General features: G+C 40.9%; 1 protein-coding gene across 1 annotated transcript in view; it reads left to right on the top strand.

Moving 5' to 3' along the window:
- The window catches only part of LOC126336825 (uncharacterized), a 220463-nt gene that overhangs the window by 91229 nt on the left and 105026 nt on the right, over positions 1-24208 (top strand). Inside the window, exons 4-5 of the mRNA XM_050000887.1 lie at positions 1274-1484; positions 17237-17505. Of these exons, the coding sequence (XP_049856844.1) occupies positions 1274-1484; positions 17237-17505 (480 nt within the window). The remainder of the gene's footprint in view (positions 1-1273; positions 1485-17236; positions 17506-24208) is intronic.

The raw sequence follows: 24208 nt of genomic DNA, 5'->3' as shown, positions 1-24208 counted from the left end.
AAATTTAAACACTTTCATCACATATCAAATTTTGTCCAAAGTTTTGTACATACAAAAGATTTGTACCAAAATAGTGCTGGAAAACCTCACAACTGAGAAGATGGACAGTTGATCTTCTTGAGAGGACTTCCAATGGCCGTGAATGGTTCATTCATGTGATCATAGGTGATAAATCCTAGATTTTTGAATATGATCGTGAGATCAAGTGGCAAAGTGAGGAATGGCACACTGAGACATCTCCTCGACTGAAAAAAGCTTGAATGAGCAAATCTAAAGCTCAAGACAATGCTGATTTTCTTTTATGACAGCAGGGGTATCATGCTTGAAGAATTTGTTACTCCAAGAAAAACTGTCAAGCAAGTGTTTTACAAAGATGTCCTTGAAATGCTCAGGAAAATGGTGAATCATGTTAGACTGGACACTGCAGACAAATGAATGCTGCACTATGACAACACCCCATACCACAAAGCCTCTTCCATCAAAGAATATTTCACCTCAAAAGGCATACCTGCTGTTCCACAACCACCCTATTCACCTGATCAGAGTCCTTTTGACTTTTTTATTTTCTCAGAATTGAAAAATGTCATAAAAGGAATCATTTTTGGACTCTGGAAAATATCTAAGACAATGTGACCAACATATCAAAGGCCCACCAATTGAACCCTTTGAGAGCTGTTACCAAGACTGGGAATAATGACAAAAGGAACTACTTTGAAAGGGACAACAATGTTGCATCAAAAAAAGTACAATAAAATCTTTTGTGGATAAAAAACCATTCTTGTTGCTTTTCTCACATGGTTCAAATGGTTCAAATGGTTCAAATGGCTCTGAACACTATGGGACTAAACTGCTGTGGTCATCAGTCCCCTAGAACTTAGAACTACTTAAACCTAACTAACCTAAGGACATCACACACATCCATGCCCGAGGCAGGATTCGAACCTGCGACCGTAGCAATCGCACGGTTCCGGACTGCGCGCCTAGAACCGCGAGACCTCTGCGGCCGGCTTTTCTCACATACCTAATAAAAATGTGTCTTATCATTGCCAGCAACTATAGCGTCTACTTTCATATTGTGACATAGATTTTCTGTTGCTTTATTTACCTTACAGAGTCAGAATTCGAGCTGAGTTTTAAAGTAAGTTAATCTTTTCAGTAAATTTTGCCTCTAATTATGTGTTGAAATCCTATTTTTTTTAGAGATATTGATACAATATTTGAAAGTGCAATATAGATGTATGTATTGAATTTGACATTTTTTCCGTATTTTCAGGTATGCCATAATGACATTGTTGTAGTCAATGTCCTGAATTCTTTTGATAATGAGGGTTCTGTGATACATTGGCATGGTCTACGGCAACGTGGAAGACAATACATGGATGGTGTTCCTTACATCACACAATGTCCTATTCAGCCATATAACGAATTTCAATACAGTTTTAAGGCTGATGTTGCAGGAACTCATCTTTGGCATGCACACATAGGTAAATTATCATAAAATTTATAACAAGAATGGGAATTCCTTAATGGAACAGTATGTAAAATAAGGGAAAAGCAACCACTCATCTATAGCAGATTGATGTGTGGCACAGAGAAGTACGTAAGAGAAAACAGTATTCACACTAGCTTTCAAGCTGTTTCTCTTTTTCTAGCAAAAATACTTGCATTCACACCAACAACTACACAGACATCCAATTACACACTCATGCCCTCAGTGATTATTGATTATTGAGAACAGTTGCCTGGGCAGGTGGAGGTGGATAGTGGATAGGGAACATTGCATAAGGCAAGGAGGGGGTAGTGTGTAGTGTGAGGAAGATGTTTCAATGGATGACTCAGCAGCTGCACAGCAAGATGAAAAGAGTTCAGGGAATAGAGCCTGTATGAGATAGCGGGGTGAAGGATGGGAGGATGGAAGGAAGAGGTGGAAAGAAGAGGGAAGTGGAGATGAAGAGTGAGACAGGAAAATGGGGAAGAAAGGATGGGGTGGAAAAGGGGGAGGGAGGGAGAGGGAGGGGATAGAGAAGGGGGAGAATGAAATAGAATATCCACATCTGGGCCACATCTGGACAGGGAGTGAGTGGTGTTGACAGAAAAGAAAAAGAGCAGGTATACTGAGACAGTGGAAAACAAGTTAGCTGAGAGTTAGGCCAGGAGGATAGTGAGAGGGCAGAATGAACTTTAGTGACAGTTCCCACATCCACAGTCCAGAGAAACCTGTGATGAAAGGTAGTACCCAAATGGTCCACATAGTAAAGCAGTAGTTGAAATAATTTGTGTTGTGATGTGCAACATTTTTGGAATTGGATAATTAAGATCGCAATTAGCTACAGTTTGGCAGTGGCCATTTGTGTGAGGAGACTGTTGGTTACATGGTATGTCCACATAGAATACTCTACAGTACTTGCAGCATTACTGATATATAACATGGCTGCTTTCACATGTGGCTCTGCATTTTATTGGGAAGGAAATGACTATGACTGGAGCACAGTAGGGCGTGGTGGATGACTGTGTGAGACAGGTCTTGCACTTTGATTGATCGTAAGGAAATGATCCATTGAATGTAGGGCTGGGAGCAGGATTCGAACAGGGATGGGGAAGGATATTCTGTAGGTTGGTTGGGTAGGAGTTTTTGGTAGAATATCCCCCATCTCAGTGCATGACAAGAGGTAGCCATACTCTGCTGAAATATGTTATTCAGTTTTCTAAGGCCAGGGTGACAATGGATGATCAGACGAGTGCCAATCAGTTGCTTGTTAATGGGTTTACTGGTGTCAGAGGAGAAGATAGCATGGAGATCTGTTTATGGATGAGCTGAATTGTCTGTCAATAAAGGCTCTGCTAAGGTTATCAGTATATTTCAACAACTCCTGCATTTCACTACAGATGCAGCATCCATGGGTGACAAGGCTGTAATGAAGAGACTTTATGGAACAGACGACAGCCATCGTAGTAGAGGTATTATTAGTGATTGGTGCACTTGATATGACCATATGTATTTATGGAGCCATCTGAGAGGCAGAGATCAACATCTAGAAAGGTGGCTTATTGAGCTGAGAAGGACCAGTGAAGCAGATTTGGAAGTAAGTATTGAGGTTATGGAGGAACAATTAGAGAATGTCCCTTCCATGACTCCAGATCATGAAAATGTCATCACTGAATCAGACCCGACAAGAGGTTTTAAGTGTTGACTGCACAAGAAAGATTCTTCCAGATGCCCATAAATAAGTTGGTATTGGATGGTGCCATGCAAGTAGCCATGGCAGTACCAGACTTCTTTATGGATTTAGTCTTCATATGTGAAATATTTGTGAGTCGAAATGTGATTGGCCAGGAGGATTAGGAAGAGGTGGTGTGTTTGGTGTCAGGAGGGTGGTGGAGAAAGTTGTGCTCCTTAACCACATGACCATGGGCATAGGGATGTTGGTTTATAAGAACAGCTCACCCACAGTGACAAACAATTGGTCTGTTGATAATGGAACAGAACTGTGGAAAGGTAGTGAAGGAAGTATATTGTGTCTTGAATATATGCTGTGAGATTTCTGACAATAATTTGGAGATGTTCATCAACAGAGGCAGAGGTTCATACTGTAGCAGAATTATTCCCAGCCACAATGGGACAAACAGTAGGGAAATGTGTGATTGGGTTTGTGGCATTGGGGGAGATAATAGCTCTTTTTTTTTAATTTTTTTTTATTTTTCAGCGTTCTTTATTTGAGAGACAATGTATGATTTAACTGGTTTTTGAATGATCTTGTATTTATCCCCAATGAACTGCAAAATATATCACAACGCTGAGTTGTATTTCAGAGGGACAAAACATGACATTGTATATGATTAATGTAACTTGAAAGAAAAATATCTTTAGTATGAGAGCATGTGGTAATTCTAGTGTAAACTGCTAGGTGATACTAAAACAATACATTTTGACAGGAAAAAAGAGGCACTTTACATTAACACAATGAGGAGTCAAATTTATAGAAACCAACGTAGGGAGAGAGACCTTACATTAAAAAAATGTGGCATATTATATTTAGACAAAAACTAATTGAATTAAAGAGAATTAGTAGACAAAGAGAGAGCACATTTATAGAAAGAAACACTGACTGAATACACATTTATACAAATAAAACATAAATTAAATGCACTGATAATTGGTAGTGATGACGAGTGGACTTTGTTTTGTCACTTATTAAGTTTGAAGATGAGAAAAGACAAAATTACAGTTGAGGACATGAGATATGCTTTTAAATTGGGAGAGATGAAACACTTTCACTGATAAGTAAAGCATATCACTTTTGCTGGGTGTGGGAAGGTGGGAGAATTGTGGCAGCGACAGAGGGTGTGGGTGTTGTGATGGGTGCCAGCAGTCATGAGTTGCAGAAGGCATCCCAGAAGGCAGCATCCAGTTGAATCTTCAATAAGTTCTGAAACATCTCCCAGTACTTCCTGTGCCATTTTGGGCTCTTATGCTCTTCCCACAAACCAATAAAGGAGCTCACTTTGTCTGCCTGTGGTTCAGTGAAAAGGGCATGACCTGTTATCACGAGTGTCCACATTGTGGCAATGTGCTTTGGCATCAGAAAACTTTTAGCAACAGGGACAGATAGTGGCATGACTTAAAAGATTCAGTCATCAGTTCTACTAATATGGGTTGCTTTGCCTCCATGAAAGGTGGTGCTCTAACATGTACTTTCACTGCAAGTTTGTAGTTCTCTGATTTTTGCAGGTTGATCTGTGCCATCTTTTCTTTTGTGGGTACAGTTTTTTGTACTACCTTTCATCACTAGTACTTGGCATTGGCTGGCATAGCATGTTCTGAGAACTCCTCCCAGCCCTGTGGTCAATTGAAAACTCAAAGTTTTATCTCAGTTTTGCTTTTGCTAGTGTTCCCCTTAATGTGACATATTTTCCATGTTGTCCTATGGTCTGGATTAGACACAGTGAAAAGTGTGTAGCTCTTTTCTTGTATCAGCTGTTTGATGCACTGCAGTTTAAAAGGGATGTGGCTGATGATGACAGGTGCTTCTTCTGACTGCAGTTGTTGTCCTCTGAGCAGGCTGCTCACAAGGGTATCCACATCACGGTTTGTAGGGGTGGGAAGGGGGTGTGGCAGGAGGAGTGAGGGCTGAAAACCTTGTGATATGAAGAATATGAAGAAAAGCACCTGAATACATTAAGTTTCTTTCTGTCTCTGAGATGTGGCACAGCATCCCTTGCCCCCAGGTATGGTCACCCTTTGCTGCTCATTATGCACGCTGCCCACATGACAATGAGCATTGTACCATAGTGCCACACAGCTAGTCAGAAAATATAACATTGCTTTAGAGTACTAAAGATGCTCAGAAAACTTAAAAGTCGATTTTATCGAGAATTTTTTACAGTTGCATTGAACTACTTAGGTTAACTGATATTTGAGTTCTGAACTTCAGCTATGTACCATACATATAAAAAACTACAAAAATCTGATTGATGTGTGGTCTCCTTGTTAGTCCTTTGGTGCATTAATAACAAGTGAGCACACTAGACATCTGTATGAGAGTTGTGTTTATGTGTGTTTGTGTGAATGTGTGTATGGTTTTTATTTCAGAAGAACTTTTTGTCAGAAGTCTTAGATGAGTAGCAGTAGTTTTATTGTGTCTGTCTTGCTTCAACACTCCTCTATGTGGTGGGTAGCAAACTATCCTTTTCATACAGTTGTTGTTACAACACTCCTTAATTATTTGTCTTTGAAGCAGCCAAAATTTAACCTTGTAAATAAAAAGGAAAACTCCAAGTCTGGATAAAACTGTTGCTCTCCAAGTGTTTTAAACTTGAATTGGTAGCCTAACATTTATTTGATTAAACTGATGCGAATGAAAGTTTCTTCCATGATGATGGATGTGTGGAACAGGATCTGCTTGCTTGCACACCTTTTACTTTCCTCTCCTTGGGGAAGTGTATGGAGGAGTTTATAGCCTGCTCAGTTTTACACCACTATGTGTGTTGTGAGTGTGTGATTATCTTTGATTGTTTTGACTGTTTGTGTATTGTTGTGGTGTTCTGGTGGATCTAGTACTTGCCTGAGGTTGGCTAGATGTTGGGTATTTTAAGGATTGATGATTGGTATTAGGATTGGAGAGTTTTGGGATTTTTCTCTTTGACTTAGACATCGAAGATTGTCATGGGGCATTTGTGCTTATCGTGGGAGATGTCATACTGACCTAAGGAGTGGATGAGGTTATTTACAGATCTAGAAGAGCTCTCGTAGTAAGCCTTTGACAGATCTTGGAATCTTTCTTTAAGGAGTGGGATTTCGGCAGCGGCATGGAGATTGCCAGTGGGGAATCCCATGGGTAGGTGCAGTGCCCTCCAGAGGGATCGCCAGTGGGGAATCCCATGGGTAGGTGCAGTGCCCTCCTGAGGGAGCTGTTCTGTAGCCTCTGGAGTTTGTCCAGATGCTGCTTCGCTGCCTATCCCCAGACAGGGGATGCATACTCCATTCCTGGCCATATAAGGGCCTGATAGACATTAAGTCCTACAGAGCGGGAAGGGAGCTGGTGGTGTTGAGGACTGGGTATAGGATGGACATTCTGGTGCAGACCTTCCTGTGGATCTTGTCTATGTGGGATTTCCACATTATTCACAAGTCCAAGGTTACGCCGAGTTACTTGGCGGATCTGTTACCTGGCTATGCTCCCAGGGAACCCCTGTGTGTATAACTTGTATAGTAGCCCTTTATGCCATACTGAGTCGAAGGCTTTGACTACATCAAGTAGCACTATCCCACAGTAGCCTCTGTGGTTGAAACCCTCTTCGGCTGCTTCTTCCAGTCTCATGATCTGTTGTGGTGTGGAGTGCTTCTGTCGGAATCCAAATTGGAAATCTGGCAAAAGTCGCTCATTGGTGATGTGGTCTCGTATGGGAATAAGCAGGAGACACTCATAGATCTTGTTGAGATTTGGCAAGAGCCTAATCAGCCTGTAGTGTGGCGGGAATATAGGGTCTTTCCCTGGTTTGTGTATTGTGACCACTTCCGCATGTTTCTAGTATGCTGGGAACTTGTGGGTACGAGTAATCTTGTTGAAGACATTCACGAGGTGTTCGATAGCCAAGGGCGGGAGATTTCTAACAAGCTGGTTGATTGCACTATCGTGTCCTGGTGCCTTTTTTGTAGGGAGGGACCTAATTACTTTTACCACGTCTTTGGGGGCGAGAAGTGGGAGTCCATCCTCTGGGTCCTCCTCAGCGTTGAGGCAGACAGCCAGTTGACGACAGACAACCTCTTCATGTTCTTCATCATGTGGTTCTGCTGCTTGAAACTTCTTCTCGAAGGTGTTGGCAAGGGTGTTGGCCTTTTCAGCATGGCTGTAGGCCAGACCCCTCTCGCTGTGCACGTCTTTTGGTAAATTGTTTGGTTGCTTGCCTTAGTGTGTGATCGTCTACTTTGAGGGCTGTGAAGCGGTTTTGCCATTACTGGTTTCTGTGCTCATTGGACCTTCAGCTCTCTCTGTAGATGATTGAGCAGCCTCCTGTTGGCCTGATTTCTGGTGATCTTCCACTCTTTTGCCACTCTGTTCTTGTGACAGATTTGGGCTAGTAAGTGTTCCAGGAGTTGTACTTGTGGAGGCAGGCCATCCCTTTGTGGGGGAGTGGCATCCTTTGCTGCCTGCAAGATGGTTCCTGTTAGGTCTTGTAGCACTTGTTCTACTGTTTCGGCAGTAGGTGGTGGAACGTGAATGATATCAGAGGCGACAGTTTCTTGGTATTGCTCCCAGTCTGTACATTTGTAGGACATCTGGTACCATGGGAGTGCTACCCATTCTCCCACATCGACCTCTAAAATCACTGGTTTCTGATTGGAGGACATTCTGTTGATTGTCCTTGTGGCCACAAACAATGCGATCCTCCTAGTGAGGGCTATGTCTAACACATCGGGCCTACCTCCATTTTTTGGAACATGTGTGGGCTCGACCGGACCCCATGTTTCGAAGTGGTGGTCGCGCACTAGTCTACGCCTACTCTGGAAGCTACTCTAGAGTTCCAATCAGGGTGTTTGGCATTGAGATCGCCCCCTATTATGAGTTTGTCTTCAATTTGCCCTAGAGCAGCTATGTCTCCCTCATCTATCTCATCTTGTTGGAGTTGGCAGATTGCAACAACTGTTAGGGGTCTGATGGCAGTGGTTACTTCTACGGCCACTGCTTCAATTTTATTGGTAGCTGATAAGAATGCCTGGTGGTAGGAGATCCCTCTTTGTATGTATAGGACCACTCCTCCGCCTTGGGTTGGCCCATCTTTATGGTAGCTAGAGTCTACAATCCATTCATCATTAGAGTAAATCTGGCGTTATTAAACACAAATGCTATGACTGGTCAGAAGTTGAAGCACATGTACACTGGTGTTTGTATTATATATCTTATTACTAAATTATGTTAAATGGAACTTTAAGATATTCAAACGTATTAACAGCCATCAACATTTTTCTTAATCATGCTTTAGCTATGTACTTTTTATTTCAAAAATTGATAACCACTATAACAGCAGTGTTTACCATTTGTACTAAGCCATGTTTGGGAAGTTATTACTAATTTCACCCTCAGCACCTGTACTGATATTCATGTCTCCATAGATTTTTTCCCCAGAGTTTCAGATTATTTGTTGAAGAAAGTTTCCAGATTACCACTAGGTGAACAGTATACGCACAGAAGAGTTAGCTTTTTATGGATGCCTAGCTTTGTTAGTTCAGCATCTGATAATTGAAAGTGTTTATTGACATTAACTGGTATAAAATGTGTGCTACTTCTGATATTCAGACATGGTTCTCCACCCTTTAAGGCAGTTCCACAGCAACAACTTGTACTTTCAGATTAAGAGTGGAAATGGAAAACTTTATAAATGCCAAATCAAACAATTGTCAGGTCAAATAAAAACAATGTATTTCTATTTGTGCATGAATGATTTGTATCTAAAAAACCAGAGAAGGGATTCTGCTCAATGCAAAAAATAATGGGACAATTTAGAACATAAATACTTTAATAAGAATGTTGAAGGTGCCTTACCAGGAAACTGACTGGTCCTAGGTGCCAATAAGAAAATTTTTATAAGCTGACTCTAGTAAAGAAAAAAACTCAACTGGCATCCATAAACAATGCTGCTTATTTGCACAAATAGTGCTGTTGCCATCTTCAGATTGTGGAATGTCAGAGCTGGTATTCGCTGCTGGAAAGTACTTATCCAGGGCACCAATTCCGCGAATATGCTCTGTCAGTCTTATGTTTGTAATTACCTTCACCTTTAAATTTTCTCTTTCTGCACTTGTGCCACTCCTAGCAGTTGTGATCCTGTTATGCAGGGCCACTCATAACTATATTGAACTTTTTCACCATCTTCAGGGAAAGTGCTGTGATAATGGAGGATTATGTTTGCTACTTACTAGTTACAAAATCAATAACCACTTCTTTTCAAAATTCTTCTGTAGTCAACAGACATCAAAATACTTGCAGCATATCAATTAAATATTCACATTTAAGCTCTTAATAACAAAACTGATCAGACAGATCATTAGTAACACAAAGTCGAGAAGTAAGTCAGTAATTACTTACATAATTCCACAGAGTCTTATTTTATTTTTTCTTTCTGGAACAGTAGCCACTATCCTCCTGACCTCCTCTTCAATGGTGTCCATGGCAAAGCCAAGTCATGACATCTAGGTGTAAATCACTCCTTACTCACCAGTAAAATACTCACACTCCTTCATGCCTTGTAGCTGTACTGTGCTTACATTTGCTTTTTGTATCTGCACTTCCCTCCCCCCATGAACCATGGACCTTGCCGTTGGTGGGGAGGATTGCGTGCCTCAGCGATACAGATGGCCGTACCGTAGGTACAACCACAACGGAGGGGTATCTGTTGAGAGGCCAGACAAACGTGTGGTTCCTGAAGAGGGGCAGCAGCCTTTTCAGTAGTTGCAGGGGCAACAGTCTGGATGATTGACTGATCTGGCCTTGCAACATTAACCAAAACGGCTTTGCTGCGCTGGTACTGCGAACGGCTGAAAGCAAGGGGAAACTACAGCCGTAATTTTTCCCGAGGACATGCAGCTTTACTGTATGATTAAATGATGATGGCATCCTCTTGGGTAAAATATTCCGGAGGTAAAATAGTCCCCCATTCGGATCTCCGGGCGGGGACTACTCAGGAGGATGTCGTTATCAGGAGAAAGAAAACTGGCGTTCTACGGATCGGAGCGTGGAATGTCAGATCCCTTAATCGGGCAGGTAGATTAGAAAATTTAAAAAGGGAAATGGATAGGTTAAAGTTAGATATAGTGGGAATTAGTGAAGTTCGGTGGCAGGAGGAACAAGACTTCTGGTCAGGTGACTACAGGGTTATAAACACAAAATCAAATAGTGGTAATGCAGGAGTAGGTTTAATAATGAATAGGAAAATAGGAATGCGGGTAAGCTACTACAAACAGCATAGTGAACGCATTATTGTGGCCAAGATAGATACGAAGCCCACACCTACTACAGTAGTACAAGTTTATATGCCAACTAGCTCTGCAGATGATGAAGAAATTGAAGAAATGTACGATGAAATAAAAGAAATTATTCAGATAGTGAAGGGAGACGAAAATTTAATAGTAATGGGTGACTGGAATTCGAGTGTAGGAAAAGGGAGAGAAGGAAACATAGTAGGTGAATATGGATTGGGGCTAAGAAATGAAAGAGGAAGCCGCCTAATAGAATTTTGCACAGAGCACAACTTAATCATAGCTAACACTTGGTTTAAGAATCATGAAAGAAGGTTGTATACGTGGAAGAACCCTGGAGATACTAAAAGGTATCAGATAGATTATATAATGGTAAGACAGAGATTTAGGAACCAGGTTTTAAGTTGTAAGACATTTCCAGGGGCAGATGTGGACTCTGACCACAATCTATTGGTTATGACCTGTAGATTAAAACTGAAGAAACTGCAAAAATGTGGGAAATTAAGGAGATGGGACCTGGATAAACTGAAAGAACCAGAGGTTGTACAGAGTTTCAGAGAGAGCATAAGTGAACAATTGACAGGAATAGGGGAAAGAAATACAGTAGAAGAAGAATGGGTAGCTCTGAGGGTTGTAGTAGTGAAGGCAGCAGAGGATAAAGTAGGTACAAAGACGAGGGCTGCTAGAAATCCTTGGGTAACAGAAGAAATATTGAATTTAATTGATGAAAGGAGAAAATATAAAAACGCAGTAAATGAAGCAGGCAAAAAGGAATACAAACGTCTCAAAAATGAGATCGACAGGAAGTGCAAAATGGCTAAACAGGGATGGCTAGAGGACAAATGTAAGGATGTAGAAGCTTATCTCACTAGGGGTAAGATAGATACTGCCTACAGGAAAATTAAAGAGACCTTTGGAGAGAAGAGAACCACGTGTATGAATATCAAGAGCTCAGATGGCAGCCCAGTTCTAAGCAAAGAAGGGAAGGCAGAAAGGTGGAAGGAGTATATAGAAGGTTTATACAAGGGCGATGTACTTGAGGACAATATTATGGAAATAGAAGAGGATGTAGATGAAGACGAAATGGGAGATACGATACTGCGTGAAGAGTTTGAGAGAGCACTGAAAGACCTGAGTCAAAACAAGGCCCCCGGAGTAGACAACATTCCATTAGAACTACTGACGGCCTTGGGAGAGCCAGTCATGACAAAACTCTACCAGCTGGTGAGCAAGATGTATGAGACAGGCGAAATACCCTCAGACTTCAAGAAGAATATAATAATTCCAATCCCAAAGAAAGCAGGTGCTGACAGATGTGAAAATTACCGAACTATCAGTTTAATAAGCCACGGCTGCAAAATACTAACGAGAATTCTTTACAGACGAATGGAAAAACTGGTAGATGCAGACCTCGGGGAGGATCAGTTTGGATTCCGTCGAAATGTTGGAACACGTGAGGCAATACTGACCTTACGACTTATCTTAGAAGAAAGATTAAGAAAAGGCAAACCTACGTTTCTAGCATTTGTAGACTTAGAGAAAGCTTTTGACAATGTTGACTGGAATACTCTTTTTCAAATTCTAAAGGTGGCAGGGGTAAAATACAGGGAGCGAAAGGCTATTTATAATTTGTACAGAAACCAGATGGCAGTAATAAGAGTCGAGGGGCATGAAAGGGAAGCAGTGGTTGGGAAAGGAGTGAGACAGGGTTGTAGCCTCTCCCCGATGTTATTCAATCTGTATATTGGGCAAGCAGTAAAGGAAACAAAAGAAAAATTTGGATTAGGTATTAAAATTCATGGAGACGAAGTAAAAACCTTGAGGTTCGCCGATGACATTGTAATTCTGTCAGAGACGGCAAAGGACTTGGAAGAGCAGTTGAACGGAATGGACAGTGTCTTGAAACTAGGATATAAGATGAACATTAACAAAAGCAAAACGAGGATAATGGAATGTAGTCAAATTAAATCGGGTGATGCTGAGCGAATTAGATTAGGAAATGAGACACTTAAAGTAGTAAAGGAGTTTTGCTATTTAGGAAGTAAAATAACTGATGATGGTCGAAGTAGAGAGGATATAAAATGTAGACTGGCAATGGCAAGGAAAGCGTTTCTGAAGAAGAGAAATTTGTTAACATCGAGTATTGATTAAAGTGTTAGGAAGTCATTTCTGAAAGTATTTGTATCGAGTGTAGCCATGTATGGAAGTGAAATGTGGACGATAAGTAGTTCAGACAAGAAGAGAATAGAAGCTTCCGAAATGTGGTGCTACAGAAGAATGCTGAAGATTAGATGGGTAGATCATATAACTAATGAGGAGGTATTGAATAGAATTAGGGAGAAGAGGAGTTTGAGGCACAACTTGACTAGAAGAAGGGATCGGTTGGTAGGACATGTTTTGAGGCATCAAGGGATCACAAATTTAGCATTGGAGGGCAGCGTGGAGGGTAAAAATCGTAGAGGGAGACCGAGAGATGAGTACACTAAGCAGATTCAGAAGGATGTAGGTTGCAGTAGGTACTGGGGGATGAAGCAGCTTGTACAGGATACAGTAGCATGGAGAGCTGCATCAAACCAGTCTCAGGACTGAAGACAACAACAACAACATCTGCACTTCAATAAAAAATGTGCAAACAGTGTGCAGTCTTTCCTGTACCGCTATTACCAAAAATTAAGGTTTCTCCTTGACCATCTTCCATTGGCACAGTAGAAAGGAAGTTGGCCAAGTTGCTACCTTGACTAGCTACATGTATTGCCACAATGGCTCTTCATGATTATATTAGATTTTTTATTGTTTACAGCAGTTCTTGGTCGATTTTTCTCACAAACTAATGTAAACAACAAAAGATATAATATAAATGTGTACAGTGATCTGAATTTGAACATGTCAGTTTGAAACCGATAAAGGAACTATTTGTGTAAATGAATAACAATGGTAACAGTGGCTGGTTGCTGTTTTCTTCTTTACAAGAATCAACTTGTGTTTTGTACTCGGTCACCATCTCAAAAATGCCAGATTTGGACAAAACAACAGGAATAAGCTTTTTGTTTCAAGTGCCACTGATACTGAGGTACTACATTTTATACAAGTACAGAAATGCAGCATTAGGTTTTTAACTAGTAGAACTATAGACAACAAAAACCATTACTCATACCTTTTAAATTTTGGAACTGGAGAGGGAAGCACAGTCTGGCATAAAGGCCATGCACCATGCAATAATGTATGTTTTAAAGATTTCTCCATTGTTTGACATCTGGATCAAATCTATGGACATGCTACAGAGTACCAAGACCATAATGCCACTGAAAATGCTTTTGTGAAAAACAGAAACTTAGAGAATTTTTCATTTCCACATTTAATATGACAATAGCACAATATGCTGTAATTCAATGCCTCTACAGTAGTGCTGACTATGCATACCACTGTGCTGTTTAAAGACTGTAATTCAACTTCAAATTGGTGTCCCTTATTTTTAACAGACTGCATGTTTTGTTGAACAACAGATAATTCTGGGCAAAATTCTGTGATGTTTGTCATTATAATTTATTTTTCACTCTGACAACTGGTGCGTGGACATCAGGTGTGATATTTTCTGTTGTATGTGTGCACACTGAAGAAATTTCTAAACATTGAGATGAGTTTAAGAGAGGCCAGACTCTTGCTATGATTTATCCAAAACAAAAAAGCTAGTTGTCCTACCCATGACAACTGGCATTTGATCATGTGTGGCCCCATGCCCACCTGTTGAACTCCAACTAACTGACCTCATCAAATTCCCCTTACCAGTCTGCTTGAGGTGCACACCATACCTAAAGTAACCCTGTCTTCTGATAGTCCCCACTGGAGCCAGTGCAGTGTGTGCCTGGTCAGCAGTCATCAGCATCATTTCCAGCTCCACACTGACTCACTCACTACACAGTACTGAAAAGACAAGTCTGATCATGGCAGAGGAACATTTCAACTATGCACAGATAGTTGCCACTGGTTTGGGAATCTATCTTGCTCAGGTCCCTATTAAAGCTGTTCCCTGTCCCACACATTATAATTGTATGATCCTCTTCTGTGAAATCCTTGCAAAAATACCTTAATCCCTCAATCATTTTATTCAACCTAGAACTTGGCTCGAAAATGCTGGTCAACTGTTAATTTTCCCTGAATTTGTCCTGCAGTTGAGGGCCCATCACTGCTGTAATGGCTACCTAGTGGTAGAACTCCCTTCTTCCTACCTCTTTTGGTATTACTAGGATTCCTACATATGGGCAGAGTCTGCTGCACATTTACTACTTCTGCACCATCCTGAGGCTCCTCTCCCCTCAATTCTGGCAGCTGGAACCTGTTACTTTTGTAAGCACACCAAAGTCTCTCTTCCTCCTCCTAGCCTTCCTACCACCTGCCAGTTTCCAACCACCCCTCACCACTGCCTTCCTGCATCTCACTAGTTCTTTCCTAGCTTGTTCTAAATGTGCCTGAAGGGCAGAGATCATCCTTTTTTGCTCCTCTATCAATCTATTCTTGCCAGATACTGTATTTTGCTGTTTAAAGAGAGATATTCAGTAGTGATGTAGCCAGAGTTCTCCCCACTACATTCCCCCCACACCACCCCCACCCCCCACCCCCCACCCCCCACCCCCACCCCCCTCCCACTCTTCCCAGTGAAACCATTTGCTGCAGCCCCGACAATATATCTCACTGCTCACTTTCCTTTGGCAACTCCCACAGTTTTCATTCATTGTCAAACAAAATAACTTTGGAAAAGAAAAACACAAAATACATCAAACTAAAGAATATTCAGAAATATTTTATTTTTATTCTACTATAAAATTGTGTAAATTTGAGACAATGTGATAACTTTGGAAGAAATCTGAGTTCAGTAATGTTAAATGTAAGTAAGTAAACAAAGGGAATGGTATCTGTTGGTAGGAATGAGTAAAATTACTGCAGTGATTCCTATTCAAAATTTCTAAGATATGGTATTAAATAATCAAGTAACATGCACTTTGTGTCAGAAGTCAGTAATCCTTCCAACAGATGTAAGTCTATAATGAATGTAGTGACAACAGACAGGACAACATGCCACAGAAGGGCTATAAATTATAAGTCTCCAGTAGCACAAATGTTTAATAGTCACTTAAGAAGTGCAGTAGAGAATGTAGAGACAAATAGTTCCAGAGAAAATCAGAGCAGTGTGTCTCACATACTGCTACTTCTGAAAGTGAGTAAAGTACATGTCTCATAAATGAAAGCTTATCTGGATTTGATAGTGTTTCCAACAGAATATTAAAAATTTTATCCCACACAGTAAGTATTGTCTTTTCTGAAATGCACAATGCATCACTAACTCTGGGCATTTTTTTCAGAAGTATTGTTATACCATCGTTAGACCTCTAAGAAAGAAAGGTGACATGAGAGATGACAATAACCTTTGACCTGTTTCACTACTAACATATTTCTTCAAAATTTTTGAGAAGGTGGTTATATCAGATTAATGTTCCACCTGAGCAACAAGAATCTCCTCAGTAAATTACAATTTGGATTTCAGAAGAGTTGCTCGTGTGAGAATGCTACTTACATATTCACTCACCAAATTCTACAGAAATTAAATTAAAAAAAATAGTGCTGGTTGGTATTTTCTGTGACCTCTCTAAGGCTTTGACTGCTTATTATGAAACTATCCTAGATAAACTGGTGTTTTATGGAATTGATGCTACAGCCAACCAATGAATAATGTCAAATCTAACCAAAAGAAAACAGAAAGCTGTACTTTATAACCGAAGAAGGAGAGATTCTTCTGATTAGGGTCTTAGGTTCACTATTGCTTCTTGTGTATGTAAATGACCTTCCAGCTAAGAAACAAGTGAATTAGTTCTTTCTGCCCATGACACTGGTCTTGTACTCAACCCAAACATACACACAGCAACAGAAGAAATGCTAAATATATTCAGAAAAGTATTATTGACTGGTTTTCTGTAAACAAGCTCAGTCTCAATTTCAGAAAGATTCAACATATTCAGTTTCCACATCTAGAGGTGCTACACCAACTATAAATGAAACACACAATGAGGAAATAATAAATAAAGCGGAAACTTCAAAATTTTTAGGTGTCCATATTGATGAAAACTTAAACTGGTAAATGCACATTTTTGAATCCCTAAATCAACTTAGTTCAGTTACATTTTCACTTTGAATTATTGGAAATCTTGGAGGGAAGCAAATCAATAAGTTAATATATTTAGCATATTATCATTCAGTAATGTCATATGGAAAAATGTTCTATGGTAACTTACCTCTTAAGGAAGAACGTCTTCTTGTTCAAAAATATGCTGTAAGAATAATACATGGTGCTCATGCACTATCATCTTGTAGACATCTGTTCCTGGGAATGATGTAATAAACTATTAGCTGAAAAAATATGTAAATGAATTTGCCATTTTCGATACACAGTTGACAGTCAGAAGGTGTTGAACTTATGTTATTGCTTCATAGAACTTTCCCCAGGCAAACTAGAATAACATAATGAATTTGGCAATATATTTTGCTTCTTTGTTGCTACCTCAGTGCTTCTTGCCATCTGTGTTTGTGATATCTGCATAAAATATCTCTAAATTATTCTGTGGATTCACAACTGTATGCGTTTTTGTATGTGAACACCCTAATCTCTTGATAGAAAGCAACTCATTTTCAAATGTAAAGGTTAGTTTACAGAGAAATAAGTAAGACATCAAGATTGTGGTAAATGAAAACAAATCAATTTTTCTTTGACAGGTTTTGAAGAGGCTGATGGACTCTTTGGAGCTATGGTTATTCGCCAACCTCCATCCAAAGAACTCAATAATTACACCTATGACTATGACCTACCAGAACACACAATTGTTGTTTGGCATTGGTTCAGTCAACCAACAAGGGATGTGGTTAAAACAGCACTGAACAGAAATGAAAGTGTTTTTGGAAATGGCTATATTATAAATGGAAAAGGAAATTTCCTTGATAATGAAACCTTCAGAATGCCAAGAGAGGTGTTTAATGTTTCACAGGTAAGTCAAAGACATTCCTTGCTTTTAGAAGTTGTCAATTCTCTAAATGTCATATATGAAGAGTCATACTAAAAGCTTCAAGTAGAGACCGTGGCAGGTTGATGACTGTTTTATATGAGGGTCATTCAATAATTAAAAAGACAAATTTGTCTGGAGAAAAGTGTTTATTTTTACAAAACAACACTTTTTATACTTTTCAACATAATCCCCTTGAACATTTATGCATTTGTTCCAACAGGCTACAAGATTTTTTATTCTGGGTGCAAAGAACTCTTTATCTTGATGTTTGAACCAATTTCCCACAAACTTTTTCACGTCCTTGTTGTCCTGGAACCTCTTCCCACATAATGCCACCTTCAGTGCACCAAACAAATGCAAATATTTAGGTGCTAAATCAGGACTGTAAGGTGAATGAGGCAGTACTTCCCAGCGCATTTTGTCGATGATTTCATGGGTTTGTTGAGCAATATGAGGACGTGGGTTGTCTTGCTGGAGAATCATACCTCTCCTCTAAGATCCACGACGTCTTTCTCTCATGGCTGGCTTCACCTTGTTTAAAGACAAATCAGAGTAGTATTAGCTGTTCATTGTGTGTTGCTCTATGAGATAATCACAAAAAACTGGACCTTCAGCTTCTCAAAACGTCATCATGACTTCCTGCTGATACTTGGGTTTTGAATGTTTTATTGTCAGGTGAGTTGGTGTGCTTACACTCCATGCTTTCTCTTTTTGATTCTGGCTGATAATATTGAACCCAAGTTTCATCACAAGTTAAAATTTTGTTGAGGAAGTGCTCACATTCTCTTTCATAATGTTCCTTTAGCTCTGTGCACACTCTCAACCTTGTTTCCTTGTGTAGCCACGTCAACTCCTTTGGGAACCATCTTGCATGTTGTACGGTACTTCAGCTTGTTACAGATAATGTTATTAACTGTACCAGTACTAACTTGAACCTACCAACTATCATTTCCACAGTCACACGGTGGTCAGCACGAATAATGTTGTTGTGGTTGGCAGGAGAGCCAACCGTGTTTTTCTAAAGGAGGCCGAAATGCACGCGTGTCAGCTCACGCAGGCTGGTGTGAGGTCTGGAACATGACAAGGGAATTAGAATTGAGAAAACCAGACATAGCTGGTGGAATACTTAACTTTAATCCATTAATGGAGAACGTCGCTCTTTATGGTACATGATTCACAATATCAATAGTACGGATACTAGCGCATTGCTAGGTCGTAGCAAATAACGTAGCTGAATGCTATGCTAACTATCATCTCAGAAAATGGGAGCGTAGAAGTAAGTGAACCATCACTAGCAAAGTCGGCTGTACAACTGGAGCGAGTGCTAGGAAGTCTCTTTAGACCTGCCGTGTGGCGGCGCTCTGTCTGCAATCACTGATAGTGGCGACACGCGGGTCCTACGTATACTAACGGACTGCGGCCGATCTAAAGGCTACCACCTAGCAAGTGTGGTGTCTGGCGGTGACACCACAAATGTCATCAATTAAACTTTCAAGTGATGGAGTTGAAACTGCAATTGGTCAGCCAGAACGGTGTTCATCAGTCACTGAGTTGTGACTATATTTGAACTGCTCTACCCACTTGTAAAAATTTGCATGATTTGTACAACCTTAACCATAAACTTTAGACATTCTACAGTATATATTAACTGGTTTCTTGCCTTCAGCAAGTAAAAAATAAATAACAAAATGTTGTTCAACTAATGTGGGTGTTTCAAGTGGACTTGCCATCTTGAAATGTATTTTTGAGGTTATAAGCAAAACAATGCTCATGCATCAGCTGATTACGGTTCATTCCAGTGATGCCAACTTAAAGCCATAAAACTACCAAACATGCCCTACTTACATATTCTCCCCAGACCAATTTGTCTCTGTAATTATTGAATGTCTCTCATAATATTATAAGTTCAAAGGATTGAAATGAGACAGTATAATAGGTAGTACTCGTAGAGCATATGAGATTATAATATTTCTAGCAATACTATTAAAAGTGGCATTCAAATTGAATCTTTTTGGACATTATACAACCAAATAATCTCCTGTGAGGCTGTTTATTCATTGAAGTAAGTGAAGACTTTTATACTTCATGTGTTCCAACCAGCATCAAATCAGCTGGAAGCATAAAGCAGGTTTTGTTAAAGTAGACCGTTGGCATGTGATTAATAATTCTTTTGCTACAGAAAAAGTCTAAATTGTAAAATTACGCAGATAATGTCTTAAAATCATGGCACTAATAAAGGTAATAGCTTGAACAACGACAACGAAGTAAAAGTTATTTTAAAATAAAGATAAGCATCTGTTCTACTATCCACAATGGCCATTTATATGTAACATTCTGCATTTGTGTACAACTGCTGAGGTTTTGATTACTAATGAATCTAAATTCAACAGAAGTACAAGGTACTGAGAAGATAGCACAATGTGACAGAGTTGTGACCAGTAGATCACAAGAGTCATAAATGTGTTACTTGATGCAAAGATAAAGATTTGCTTGAAACAACATAGATTGTACTTACAGAGTCATGTATCCAAAACTAGAAATTGTTTTTTACCATAAATTCTTCCCTTATTCACCATTCTGAAGCACAATCTGCAAATTGCAGGTAATATACAGGGCTACTTCTCTTTAAGGTACAACCAGATGTAACATAACGTGTTACTTAGAAAATCTGCTTCTGTAACTAAATCACAAACTTTGATTTACTACAAACTGGTTGTGGATTATGCAAAAGACAATGGCACTTTCTGTAAATTCTCAAAAATGCACATTTATTTGTGTTAATATGTAATGAAGTTCAAGGGTGATATATTCATTGGCAGAACTGTAACACACAAATGCAGATTTTGCTGCAAAATAAATTACGTTTCCAAAACACTTGTACTGGTAACTTATGAAAATATATTTTTGTAAACTACTGAAAATTCTCAAAATAACCTATTTCTCACATAATTGTACAATTAAATTAGAGAACAATTTAGGCCTATTGTCCTCAAAAATTTTAAAAGACCATAATTGAGCTTAGCTGGCAATTAACAATAATGGTACAAGTTTATCAGGGCACTCACGAATGTTTGAAATTTCACAATGTATCACAATACAAACAGGTGTCGACACAGTCAATGAAAGATTATGCAGAATCAATCTGAATAGTAAAATATGTGAATCTAAAACTCTAAATCAGCACACAAACTTGAACACAAGATGACACAAAGGAAAATTCCTAAGTTGGCTTTTACCTATAAATGAATGTGCGTATTGTGCATATCTTTCACTTAGCTGTTTCTGTGCACACTTCTACACTTGCATCCTGAAGAAGAACACTGGAGCATGAATTAATCTATTGATCAAAATAACTAAAATATGCAGCACTAATGAAGTACACCTTTTGTCCGTTGCAGCTAACAATCAATAAGACTTTGCATCTTGGGCATATTTGACATGTGATGCAGATCCCTCCCCCCATCCCCCCATAATTGATACATAATGTAGATAACCCCCCCCCCCCCCTAACCCCCAAGTGCTATGGTATCTTTGATGGAAGCACACATGGTGCCCAGATCATGTGACAATAGGTTTTGCTGCTGCCAAGGCGTCAGGGTCAGCATTTAATGTCTGTTATGGTTTGTCCATGAAGGACAGTGGAGTGGCAGGTGATTCTGTCCTGTCTATGGCTGGAGTATCAGATGATCACTGTCATCACCATAGGCAGTGCCAAACACAAGTTTAAGAAGATCAACAACGATTGTTGTTGGGGTATCCAAGACATTGATCTTAAACATTTTGTCATCTCTGCTGAGGGCTGGACATAGTCCATCAGATGGTGGCTGAAGAGGCTTGCAGAGAGCATTGTGGTGGGAAAAAAAGAAAAAAAAACTTGCTTACATTTGTAGAGTTGGGCAAAGACAAAAGGGTGGTGAGTCTGTAGGTCTCTTGAGACAGTGGGTGGGGGCTGCTGTGAGGAACTCACTAGGCACCCATATTGGTCGGCCATAGACAGGATCTGCTACTGTAGATTTCATATAATCCATGTTGGATGCAGAGAGGCCCAGGAGGATGATCGGCTGTGTTTCAATCCAATGCTGAGATTCGTGGCAGCGGAGGAGTAGCTTCAACTATCTGTACAGACATTCCACTAAACCATTCAGAGCCAGGTGAAAAGTGTTGTTAGCATCTGCTGCCTAACAGGGTGGATAGTGCTTTAAACAGGCAGGATTCAAACCGCCTGCTCTGGTCAGTGGTAATGTGAAGGGGCACTCTGAAATGAGCAATCCATCCACAAAAGAATGTGGTTGCAACTGTTTTGGTGGCAATGTCAATCTTGGGAAGACTTCAGGCCAATGAGTGAATGGGTCCATGGCAGTTAGTCAGTGAATGTATCCTTCAGGTGATGTTAAAGTCTAACAGTGGCCATAAGCACATAGTCAAATCACTGGTTAAGTGTGACAAATGTGCAAAGGGGTGCACTGACTGACACAGCGAATGATCTTTTTCTGCTGATGGGCCATGCACTGGTCTTGGGTCTTGACTATATTTGATACACAATGCACAATCACCACAAAGCAAAATATATGTTAGTCAGCTTTGCCATACATGAATTTTGTCAAACTACTCATGTGTATGTTGCTTAGTGATATTTGTTGTGAAATCTGTATCACATTATAAGCATGCTGATGATTGTAGGTTATGTGACAATAAATATGAATGAACTTTTGGTTACCACATATTGTTGGTCACTAATAACACATACTAAGTATTGTATATACATTTATTAAACAATGAGACAGAAAGAACAAATGCGAGAGAACACAAGTTACTCGCTGAGAGGAGAAGACATAAAACAAAAGCAGTTCAAAGAAATAAGAGTCAAAGATAGGGTGCTCTGCACCAGCGACGCCACAGAGGGCCCCCTCCTTCCCCCTTCCCCATCGCCAGTAGTGCAGAGCACAGCAGAGGGAAGCTTCATCACTCGAATTCATAATATTCATGCCAGCGGCTGGCATGAGAAGGATACGTATCAGAAACTGTACTGCAAGAGTCCCGTGTGTCCAATGGTTGCACAGGCAGTGAGACATTGGTCGAAGGCAGGTCAGCGGCATTGGGAGGCAGGTTGACAGCATCAGGATGCAGGTCAGTGAGTGACCATGCCAGTTTCCAGTGATTAGCAGACACAGTTTGTGGTCGTCCTTGTAGGTGGATTTCAAACAAATTCGTGACCCGACGCATCACGTGGTGAGGGCCTGAAGAAGATGGCTGCTAGGCCACTCACACTGTGTCATTGCGGAACATCACAAATTCACATGAAGCAAGGTCCTTGTGGATGAACACAGGCAGGGTGGAGTGAGGGTGTGTAAGGGGGTGCAGAAGGGGTGCGGAGGTGTTCGACGTGCACATGAACCCATTCAAACAGAACAGGAAGATCCATGGTATCGGCTGCTGGTGAATCTTCCACGAATTCTGTGGGAAGGAGCAGGAATTCGCTGTATAGAATCTCAGTGGGTGATGGGCGCAAGTCATCTTCATGGGCCGAGTTAATGTCCAGCGTGACCCAAGGGAGGTCCTCAGACCATAAGCCACTGTGGCACAGAAGTGGAGTGTCGAGAGTGCAGTGCCACCATTCGAACAGGCCGTTCGCCTGTGGGTGGTAAGCCGTGGTGTGGAATTTGTCAACACCGCAGAGTTCGCAGTTGTGCAAAGAGGACAGACTCAAACTGTCATCCCTGATCGGTCATGAGAGACAAGAGACAGCCAAAATGAGCAACCCATGCCAGGACAAAAGAGTAAGCGATGGTCTCAGCCATGATGTCAATAAGAGGGACTGCCTCAACCCGGCAGGTCACATGGTCGATGATCGGTAAGATGTATCTACACTCCTGGAAATTGAAATAAGAACACCGTGAATTCATTGTCCCAGGAAGGGGAAACTTTATTGACACATTCCTGGGGTCAGATACATCACATGATCACACTGACAGAACCACAGGCACATAGACACAGGCAACAGAGCATGCACAATGTCGGCACTAGTACAGTGTATATCCACCTTTCGCAGCAATGCAGGCTGCTATTCTCCCATGGAGACGATCGTAGAGATGCTGGATGTAGTCCTGTGGAACGGCTTGCCATGCCATTTCCACCTGGCGCCTCAGTTGGACCAGCGTTCGTGCTGGACGTGCAGACCGCGTGAGACGACGCTTCATCCAGTCCCAAACATGCTCAATGGGGGACAGATCCGGAGATCTTGCTGGCCAGGGTAGTTGACTTACACCTTCTAGAGCACGTTGGGTGGCACGGGATACATGCGGACGTGCATTGTCCTGTTGGAACAGCCGGTCTAGGAATGGTAGAACGATGGGTTCGATGACGGTTTGGATGTACCGTGCACTATTCAGTGTCCCCTCGACGATCACCAGAGGTGTACGGCCAGTGTAGGAGATCGCTCCCCACACCATGATGCCGGGTGTTGGCCCTGTGTGCCTTGGTCGTATGCAGTCCTGATTGTGGCGCTCACCTGCACGGCGCCAAACACGCATACGACCATCATTGGCACCAAGGCAGAAGCGACTCTCATCGCTGAAGACGACACGTCTCCATTCGTCCCTCCATTCACGCCTGCCGCAACACCACTGGAGGCGGGCTGCACGATGTTGGGGTGTGAGCGGAAGACGGCCTAACGGTGTGCAGGACC

This window comes from Schistocerca gregaria, chromosome 2 (assembly GCF_023897955.1).
Source record: "Schistocerca gregaria isolate iqSchGreg1 chromosome 2, iqSchGreg1.2, whole genome shotgun sequence".
In the NCBI taxonomy this organism is placed as follows: Eukaryota; Metazoa; Arthropoda; class Insecta; order Orthoptera; family Acrididae; genus Schistocerca; species Schistocerca gregaria.
Note: the sequence above shows the minus strand (reverse complement) of the source record. Positions and strands in the feature narration are given on the sequence as shown.